The following is a 10859-nucleotide window of genomic DNA, read 5'->3' on the forward strand; positions in this document are numbered from 1 at the left end:
AGTGTACGACTTCAAATTTGAACTTTTACAAAAACAGGTTTTTTTTTTTTTTTCATTCTTTTTAAAAAAAGATGATCAAAGATTTCACTCCTAATCCCATGGTGACTTGAACCTAGGACTTAGATCCTAGATAAACTCATTTTTGATTTTTTCCGCAGCACGTGTGATTGATAATTCACAACCCTTTACGTTAGCAATATTAAGTGATCACCCAACTGACCCAAGTACTTTGATGTTGCTTTCAGTACCATCCTTGAAATTAAGGGGGGTGTATTGTATATGGAATTAGTGTAACTTTTAAAGAAATCTATGGAATTTAAAAGTCTGGGTGTATTCAATATAGACTTTTAATAATCCATAAAAGTCTTGAAGTATTCAATTAGGATTTTTAAAGACTTCATGAATTCTACCAAAATCTAGGGGTATTCAATTAGGACTTTTAAAAATGAATAAAAGTACAGAGGTATTCAAAATATCATTCATACTTATGGAATTAGAAAATCATGGATAATCATGGACTTTGTAGTGTTAACTATACATACCAAACTCCAATAATTTTCCAGCCTCCAGACCAAAGATTTCAAAAAGTCTATCAAAGTTTCCTCATAAAAAAAAAAAGTTTATCAAAGTTCTTCTCTCTATGCACGAAGAAGTTTGTCCTTCATCATCCCTCTCTTAATTTTTTGTCTTTTCTCTAATCTTTTATGATGTCAACATTTTTTGATACCCAACATGTTCATTGTAGTTGTTGAATGTGATTTTTTTTTTCAATTGTGATACTTCGAACCCTAATAGCAATAAAAATGATTTATGAAACCCTAAAACTCAAATATTGTGGTCTAACGTCCCTAAGACCTTGAACCATACTAAATTTTATTTTATTAATTAATTTTTCTCATTAATTTAAATTTATATTAGGGTTCAAAAAAGGTTGAACAATTGAATTTAAATTGATTGATTATAGATCAAGACATTGATCAATATTGCTACAACAAAATTGATGAGAATAATTAACCATAAACATCAAGTGATCTATATTGTATATTTATATTGTTGGGAGATTAGGAATGAGAACAAACTCGCTAGACAGACTAACAATCATTTATTTGAGTCAATTTCTATTAGAAGATACTGGAGCATTGAAGAGACAACAAGTTATTATTTTGTTTTGTGTTTGGGCTGCATTTGTTTTTTTTTTTTTTTTAATATTTTGTACATCCTAGGAAATCTGTAGAAGTCATTCATAATAAAGTATATAGATTTTCATGAATCAATAAAAGTCTGTTGCTAAAATCAATGGTTTTAAGAAATCCATAACAGTCTATCAACTTTTTAAAGAGTCTATCAACTTTTCAAAAAGTCCGTCATTTAAAAAAAGTCTGCACAAATCCAAATACAATACACCCCCCTAAATCAAACCCATGGCAAGCATCAACGTACTTCAAAAAAAAAAAAAAAATTCATCACCGTACTTCAATCCTTTGTCTTTTTAATATCATTCCATCGATCATGAATCAGAAGCAATTTTAATATATGCTTTCAATGACCTTTACATGTGGAGGTGCTAGCATTTCTCTCTGTTTTTCTTTTAAATGTCTATATGTGGACAATAACAGATGCCTAACTAAGCACCATGGTCTTCAGATTGAAGAACATAGGGCTAAATACTGGTTACTACCCTGTGGTTTAGGTCCAAAATCAATTCAGTCCCTGGACTTCTAATTTCATCAAAAACACCCCTGCACTTTCAATTTTGATCTAATAGGTCCAATTCATTAATATTTTGTTATGAGTTCAAGTTATAATTGGATTATTTATTGAAAAACTATTTATTTTTAAAAGTAGGACTCACTCTTAAATTGACTAGAGGTGACCTGCATACACCACATCATAAAACATGGGTCATCTATGAGTCACATTAACAAGTTAAATAACTCAATTGTCGGAAAACTAACAAATTTGACCTATTAGATCAAAATTGAAAGTGCAGGGGTGTTTTTGATGAAATTAGAAGTTCAGAGACTGAATTGATTTTAGACCCAAACTATAAGGTAGTAATCTATATTTAGCCCAAGAACATATATGCAGTTTGCTAGGGTGTGAAAGAATTTAGTAACTTATACCTCGATCAATTTTACTTGTCGTACATCGATCTCAACTGACAACGATTGTCACTACATAAAACAGTCGCCCCTTTTCTCTCTCGTCCCCCCCCCCCCCCCAAAAAAAAAAAAAAAAAAAACCAACTAAATATTGGTTATAAGCAAGTGACAAATTGATCGTCAACACAAAGAAACAAATCCTTAACTTCAACCAAACAAATTTAGAAAATGCATTAATTGATATGACTAAGCACATGGAAATTCCTCGGACAATTTGGTGGTATGAAGTATGAACAACCTCCATGTGATGTTGATACTCGACTAGCTAGGAGTTACCTTCATACCTATCATCGATCGGAACCCGGAACCCCAAAGAATAAAATACCAAGCGATTAATTTCTACTCAGAAGTTCCTCTATCATCTGCAATGCAATCCTTTTCTCCTCGTTCAATCCTTGCGTTTCATGTCCATCGGACACTTGAGGGACGCTAGTACTCTCCACCTTCTCCGCTTCTAAACCACTCTTCCGTCCCAGCTCCACCATCATCAGCCAATTCGAATCTGAGCGTGGCCCAGCGCGCTTTTGCCAAACTCCGATGTGGGAATTCTCGGTGTCGAGCCTGAGGCAAGTGAGGGAAGCAGAGCAACACTTGCGAAGCTTGGCGCTGAGGGTTGCAGAAGGTGAAGTAGTAGTAGTACTGCTGGAGTTGCTCTTGTTGTTAATAGAGTTCTTATTATTAGCAGCTGCAATTTCATTTGTGGTGACCGGAAAGTTTGTTTTGGCATTTCGACCACTCATCAGAATCGCAGCCTCGTCGTAGGCTCGTGCTGCCTCTTCTGCACTCTCAAATGTCCCAAGCCACATCCTCCTTTTCCTGCAACATAAATTATTTAATGTTAGTACGCAATTAAGGATCAAATTTCACATACGGTTAGTAATAATAAGCTAATAACTAACAAACTATAGTACGTTGCAAGACATAATTAAGAGAACTATTCTATCATGGAAACCATATAAAGAAGATTTAAGATAAATAACTAGAATACTTTGAACCAGCAATATAGAAATTCTATGTTGTACTTAAAATCGAGTAAATGAAGGCACATATAATATGGAATTAATGGATGGTGAGAGAGAGAGAGAGAGAGAGAGAGAGAGAGAGAGAGAGAGAGAGAGAGAGAGTCTAAGTTAGGTACAGTAATGGATGACGAATCTCAGATACCCAAGAGCCCCAGTGGCGTTGCCTGACCCCTCGGAACTTCTTTGATTGTACCATGTTTATGTTTTGTCAGAGTCGGGGAGAAAACTGAGTGAGCTAGTTAGGGAGGAAGCAGAGAGAGAAGTTTGTGAAGTAGATGGAGCTAGCTAGTGGTGCGTCTTTTTGTGTCCATAAGAAATATGTGGGAGGCTGGGAGCTGAGAGCTAGTAATATGAAAATGAGCTCAAGACGGGCCCTCTCCTCCTATGACAGCTAGTTGAGTACTCGAGAGTTTAACAAAACTCTGATGTCTCAACACTAAAGAGATCACCTCGATCAGCTTTCAGCTCTACTTTCTCGAGCAGAATTGGAGGTTAAATTTGCTTGTGCGCCCTGTTGAGAATATATACATTTTATATGGGAAAAATGGGACACTGCTTATGAGTTTATAAGGCCTTGGATCACTCCATCCATTGCCAATTGGTTTTGGATATGAACCCCAGATTACTCTATCATGGTATCAAAGCAGGTTATCCCACGTGTATATGTCTCACAGCCACACGTGCTCCACGTCACCCAAAGTTATCCACGTGTATAGCTTGAAAATTTGTGCAGGTTATTTCATGTACGTGTACCTGCCTCATGGGCTCCATGCCACCCAAAGTTGTCCATGTATATGGTTTGAAAATTCGCCGCCACATACGCGAGGGCGGTGTTGAGAATATATACATCCCACATGGAAAAAATAGGACATTGCCTATGAGTTTATAAGAGTTTGGGTCACTCCATCTATTATCAATTGATTTTGGATGTGAACCCCAGATTTGTGGGACCTTGCCTATGAATTTATAAGGGTTTGGGCACTTCATCTATTGCCAATTGGTTTTGGATGTGAACCCCAGATTACTTTATCACGCCAGAGTGGGACCTTGCCTATGAATTTATAAGGGTTTGGGCACTTCATCTATTGCCAATTGGTTTTGGATGTGAACCCCAGATTACTTTATCACGCCAGATTACTTTATCACGCCCTAGCTTTGATGGAAAAGGGTGGTAAAGTTTATAATGCATGTGAAGTTCGTTGAGTTCCATCTGAAGGTAAAACAGGAATTTGTGAAACAACAAGATAATTAACGTGTAAGATCGTCACTTTATTCAAATTAAAAGTCATATTTTGAAGCTAAATATCTAAATGATCCACTACCTAGGATCCAGGTCCTGGGTTCGAGTCACCATGGGGGTAGGAGTACGTAAAATCCTTTGTTCCTCTTTAAAGAATAAAAGAATAAAAATAAGTATGCCGACATACCACAAAGTAAATGCTTACTAGAAGCCATAATATACTAATAAGATCGGCTTTACCACTATGTTGCCACTGGAAAACTAGTCCAGTGGCACATAGTTTCATCCTGCCACTAGCAGTTTGCGACCATTTGACAAAGCAAAGAACTCGCCACCTAACTAGGGCAGACCAGGCACACAAAAGGTGCAGTCCCTGACGGAGCCCACATCGCCCTACCACTACTCGATATGGGCTTATTACTGGCATAAAGCCACATTCTACTAAAAATAAGAATAAAAATAAGAGAAAATTTTACAAATAGTACCCCAAATAAAGTTCATTCATCATTTCGGTATCTCAATCTTTAAAACTATAACAATGGTACCTCAACATTGAAATCTGACACAATATCGTTGCCTTCCATTAATAATGTTGTTAGGGCATCTAGTTCCCAAGGCTGAAAAACCTTCCTCTCACCTAAACAAACAATATACACATCCAATAATCTTCTAGTGCTTAGAATAAATTGAACTATATCAACAACATCTACATCTGTTGCAATTGGTAAATAGCCACTTCCTGCTTCACTGCCAGGTATCCAAAACCAATATGCAATTGGACCTTGGGTATAACCCAAGTCATGTGCCTAATAGTTGAAGCCTGTAAATGACAATTTCTCTAGAACCACACCATCCAAGAAAACAATTGATCCACCCCTATAATATCTGTTTACACCACCTTAGCTGTAAAACCTTCCCCCATAATGTATTTTTACAGTAAATTAATTTGGACCTGCATCATTCAACATGATTTAAACATAAGTCAATAACAATCAATAGTAGTCAACAACAGTCTGCTATAGTCATATTTAAACCTAATATACTCAATCCAATACACATGATGCCAACTGCATACTAAATAGACTCAATTTAATATCTCTTTTATTTATGTTTGTTAGTCCAAATAAGTAGTGTGTTTTTTAATTCTGCTAGTCCCATTTTTCAAATGTTCAACATCAATGAGTTCAATACTTCACCAACCAAATTCAATGTTCAAACTTCTTCATCACCCACCAATATTCAAAGCTTTCCCACATTAAACTCCATTCCCATCAGCAATAACATTATAGTATGACAGAACATGACAACAGAAAACCCTAGAACCAAAAAAACCTAGACAATACATTCTTCACTTTCTTAAACAATCTATACTTACTACACCACTAACAAGCATAGTATTGAGTTAGGGAGACAAAACCCTAAAAGAAACCAAAGTCATATGGAGAGACCATTTTTGCATACCTCCAAATACAGGTGGATTTCCATTAATCCGAAAGTACCTCCAATAATTTGCCATGCCCATTCAGGATTTGGGATTCCCAAACCTACTTTACCCAGGCCTGGATTGGAATAAAATCTCTTATCCTCTACCTTTTTTCAGATTCACTTGAACAGAGAGAAAGAGAGAGAGTGAGCAAGTGAGATTCTGATGGTGAGAGACCGGGAGGAGTCTTTTTGACCAGTCTTGGATGTATGCACCAATGGATAAGGGGGGAAAAGATGGAGAGATGATTTTGCCCATGGAAAAAATCTGTCCTAACGGCTTTATTAACGGAAGGCATCGATATCGTGTCGGATTTCAATATTGAGGTGCCATTGTTATAGTTTTAAAGATTGAGGTACCGAAATGATGAATGAACTTTATTTGGGGTATTATTTGTAAAATTTTCCCAATAAGAGAATAAACAGTAAAAACATCATTAGCCCAATCTGGGCACAAAGCATTCCAGGTCCACAAACCATCCACCACAGTATAGAGAGAACAGCCCACAGGCCTAGCCCAAGCCTTTGCCATCGTTGCTGTCATCGCAAACCACCACCGCCGTCTTCGAGCAACCTCAGCCAGCGTACGACCACCAAACCATCGAAAAGATAATAATTCTATGTAAACAAAATATCTTTTAAGTTTTTTTTTTTTAACTTAAAATAATTATAATCATGTAGTTTTGACAACATGAGTATATTAGCTATTCTACACTATCTATCTGACAAAATGTCTTAAAGAGACAGAATATATTCTAGACCAATGTTATTGTTTGATAAAAGGAATATGGTATCATTTCTATCCATTACATTAAAATGCTATTTGTGTTTTCATTAAAAAGTGAATATGAGTAAGAGAAACTTTAAATACACCCCCTAAATTACTTAATACACATCTCTTATATTTTTTTGTCTCATTTTTTCATCAAACTTCCATCTATGCTCCTCTTGATTAAATAAATAAATGATGAAAACTTTAAAAAAAATTAGGTCGGCTATGTATCACCGATTTTTATTTAATACATTCTTTCACTATAATTTTATTTATTTATTGTGGAATTAATTGCTAATTAATTCTGACACATATCAATATGGTAATTATTAATTATATTTCTTCTTTTTGACATCAATAAGGTTGATATATTGCTGAAAAATTGAATAATTTAATATGTTATTCAATAAGGGTTGCTCCTTCTTCTTTCTCACATCAATAAGGTTGCTCCTTCAATATGTTTCAATCAATTTGGTGGCTTGTTAATTCTTCATATGGACTACAATTATTTCATCTGCCATTAACGTTCACGTATGATCCTGAAGAGAGGTCGATTATATCATGATCCAAGACGAGAAAAAAATTTAACCTATAAGAAAATATATAAAACATTTAATTCTTATTTTATTTTTGTAGATTCTTCTTTGTTTTTATTTTTGTTTATTTATTAATGAGGAAGGGTAAAGATGGAAGTTTGATGGTAAAAAAATATAGGCGTGTACATTAAGTAATTAGGGGTGTGTATATAAAACTTCTTTATGAGTAATGTCTCTTACTATATGAAAAAAAAAAAAGGCAAGGCCTTTTTTTTTTCCTTTATGTTGAAAAATATCTGAATTCACCTCTAACTCCATGTTTAATGTGTGACATTATATTAAAAGCTTGTGAGAGATTATGAATGGGTGAGAAAGAGACACTTCTACCCTTCCAAACTCTATCGCCGCCGCGGATGAGTACCGTATACGGAGGCCTTTAGCGCCTCCCCTCCAGCAAAGCCGGCTTTGAACGTGTGCAACAAGGGCGACAGCACAGGGCCCCAATTTTTTTTTTAATGTTTTATGTTTACATAAATAAATATTAAAAACTAGGGCCCCAGAGGACCAACATATACTCTTCTCTTCTTTCTGGGTTCACATTTTTTTTGGTACATTCTGCGTTCACATGCCTTGATTGAGACTTGAGAGGGCCCAATTATTTTTTTATGGCTTTGTTTAAAAAAATAAATATTAAAAACTAAAATAATATGAAAGAGGCCCAATCCAGCCAAAACTTATCCTCTCCTTTTTTTTTTTTTTTTGCGTTCTGTCTCTCTCCCCTCCTTAATTGAGTCAATTCCATCCAATTCTCATCGACCTCAGTACCTCACTACTCAGCTGCTCACTCTCAGGTGTGATTCTTTGATTTGTTGATTACAAATAAATTAATGTTTGCTTTAGTATTCCTAATGGTTTGATTTGGTTTTCAAATTGTAAAGGCCGTGGCTGTCTAGCAATTTTCTGGGATTCTGGGAATTGAGAAAATTGGAGGAGGAGCTGTGAGCAAACTTAGAGTCTCATCTCAGTCATCTGAGTCTTTGATCTTCAAGGAATCAGGTTCTCTTATTTACATTGATTTGCTTCAATTTTCTGGGAATATTTTTGCATGGTTGTGTTAAAATTGTGAAGCATGCCTCCTAAAAGAAAATGTTTATCTGGATATGCAAATCGTTTAAAGAAGAAAAAAGATGCAGAGTTGGTTCAATCTTTAAGGGGAAGTCTTGATAGGTTCATTACTAGAGAACCAGAAGGTTTGGGTGAAGATTTAGTTAATGAAGAGGCACAAGAGCACACTGAGAGAGAAGATAATGTGGAAGAGCACACTAGCTAATAGGGAAAATAATGTGGAAGAGCACACTGATGGCAATGAAGTTGTAGATGATTTGGATCATGGTGAAAATGAGAATGACAAGGGACATGATGATAATGTGAATGATGCGGATGTGACTCCCGTGAACATTTTTTATCCAAGAACTTGGGATAGCTTGGATAAAAAGTTGATAGATTTGCTGGTAGAAAAGGGTCCTCTTAGAGATCTTTCAATAGAGAATGGCCCTTAAGACAAGTTCAATAGACATTTCAGTTCAACGTTTTACACTCAGTTTTTAGGAAATGGAGAGAAATATGACAGAGAGTGGCTAGTGTACTCAAAGGAACTTGATAAGGTCTTTTGTTTTTGCTGCAAGTTGCTTAAAAGGGGGCCAATGCAGCTAAGAAGGCAAGGAGATAGATTTTCAAATGAATATCAATCAACACCGCTGGAAGAACATATTATTTTGAGGGTTTTAGATCAAGCATCTTTTTGTAATATTTTTTACTGCAAACTTTACACTTGTATTAACTATTTAGCCTCTGTTGTAGGCTCATCTAATGTTGGCTATTTGATTTTATATTGTGAGTTTGTTCAAGTATAAATTTCATGTAAGACTAAAGCTTGAAGGGCCACATTTTAAGTTTTCGCACAGGGCCTCCGAAAATTTTGAGACAACCCTGCCCTCCAGCATTCACCTTGTCATACGAGCTTCTCTTGTCATGGATTCAAACCACTTATTACTCAACGGGAAAACCTTCTGACAAAGGAGACTTCTAGATATTTAACAGGCTGGCTTGTACGATGGCTTCAATTTTGGGGCATTATGGTACAAGTGGCAATGTGAGATGCAAGCAGGGTTCTGATCGGCGAGAGGCAAAGGAGGGATCGGTCCCATAGTGGGCTGCTGTTTTAGTCGAAGCAAGCGCTACTGATGCATACACCCTGTCACTGTTGGGAGGCTCCATTTATTTAGGTGCCCAAAATTGGGGTTGGGTCTGCCAACATTGATCCAAGGCGGCACTAGGCTATGTTGATCTTGGTTGATTGGGATTTGGCTAACAATGAGACTCTGGGGCTAAGGCGGGCTTCTGCTTTGGTGGCTGCATTGGTTTTGGCCAATCGGGTTTTGGCTGAAAGAGGTGCTTCAGGGCGATGGCGGGTTTCAGACTTGGTGGCTGGGTTGGACATGGACAATGACCGACGACGGTTGGGTGCCCTGCATTGGGTGTCCAGATCAATGTGGTATACCCAGGTTTTGGGTTGTTGTTGGTCCCATTTCACCCATTTGTTGGCCCAACTCTTTCCATGGGTTTGGATTTGGGATCCAGGAGATTTTCTGCTTGGTTTTTTGCTTAATTGTGCTAGTGTTATTCTTCTAGGTGTGCTGCATTTACTTTCAGGTGGATTGATCTATATTTCTACATTCTATAAATTTTTTTAGTATAATCACACTATGAGTACCACAATTGTGTGCCTTGGCGAGCAATGTTCTTTACACTAGGACGCTAGTTTTGATTGGTCTGCCGATCTTTCGCATGCCCGGATTACAAATTTCTGACTATTGGATCTACAAATCTGAAGGTTGTGACATTAGTTCTATTGTTAATAATTATCTTAAGAAGGTTGAGGCTTTACTTAAGTTTTTGCTTGTTTCTCTATAGGTGTTTTAGAGTAGTGCTTTATAGTACAAGAACAATTTGTTGGTTTAGTACATCTTCTGATTTGTTCTAGTTTAGCTCTAGGACCAAGTCATTTTTGGCCTTTGTATACTTCCCATTGGGATGCCCTTTTATCACTTATTCAATGAATTTTTTCCTTAAAAAAAAAAAAAAACGTGTGACATTATATTTGATCCGCAATGCGACATCTTTCATCTCGCATTTGAAAAATACTTACAATTATATGTGTGTACCGGAAAAACATTTCAAGGCCGACCCCATTTGAGTTTTAAATACACCTCGTGAGAGTATTTATCACTCCAAGTACAGTCCCAACCGAAGGATCAATTGTCACAGTAAACAGTAGGACCCGTTTGGACAGCTTGATTCTTACCATGAATAGCCATGAGTCCATGACAATGAAAGTTGATCTCTCATAAGTTAATTGATGACTAGCAGAAAACACTAGGATCGAATCATCATAAGCTGCAGCTTTATGAGGTTCTGGTACGTTTTGTAGCAAATTAGGTTTTTATCATCATATCGAAACTGCAGTAGCAGCTGTTAGTTCTTGTGTATCTTTCAAAGATGCTTCGTACTATACACTAAAGTGGGAACCGACAACTTCAAAAATGAGTCGCTGTGAAAGAATCAATTCATGTGTTATAATTTGCA

At 36.5% G+C, this 10859-nt stretch overlaps 1 protein-coding gene and 1 long non-coding RNA gene across 3 annotated transcripts; one reads left to right on the top strand and one right to left on the bottom strand.

The window, feature by feature from the left end:
- Nucleotides 1-2258: 2258 nt before the first annotated feature.
- Nucleotides 2259-3532, bottom strand: LOC133706469 (ethylene-responsive transcription factor WIN1-like). 2 transcript variants are annotated; one of them, XM_062132009.1, is made up of 2 exons: nucleotides 3301-3532; nucleotides 2259-2972 (listed from the first exon to the last, which is right to left on the bottom strand). In XM_062132009.1, exons 1-2 carry the CDS (start codon nucleotides 3378-3380, stop codon nucleotides 2495-2497), a joined length of 558 nt encoding a protein of 185 aa, XP_061987993.1. In that variant the 5' UTR covers nucleotides 3381-3532; the 3' UTR covers nucleotides 2259-2494. The 2 variants fall into 2 exon arrangements, with proteins under 2 accessions (XP_061987993.1, XP_061987992.1); XM_062132008.1 differs by having other exon boundaries at nucleotides 2259-2978; nucleotides 3301-3528.
- Nucleotides 3533-7943: 4411 nt separating this feature from the next.
- Nucleotides 7944-9987, top strand: LOC133746154 (uncharacterized). Its single transcript, XR_009863990.1, has 3 exons — nucleotides 7944-8065; nucleotides 8153-8270; nucleotides 9168-9987. It is a non-coding gene; the product is annotated as an uncharacterized LOC133746154 (long non-coding RNA).
- The last annotated feature ends 872 nt before the right edge of the window (nucleotides 9988-10859 follow it).

This window comes from Rosa rugosa, chromosome 4 (genome assembly GCF_958449725.1).
Source record: "Rosa rugosa chromosome 4, drRosRugo1.1, whole genome shotgun sequence".
Lineage (NCBI taxonomy): Eukaryota > Viridiplantae > Streptophyta > Magnoliopsida > Rosales > Rosaceae > Rosa > Rosa rugosa.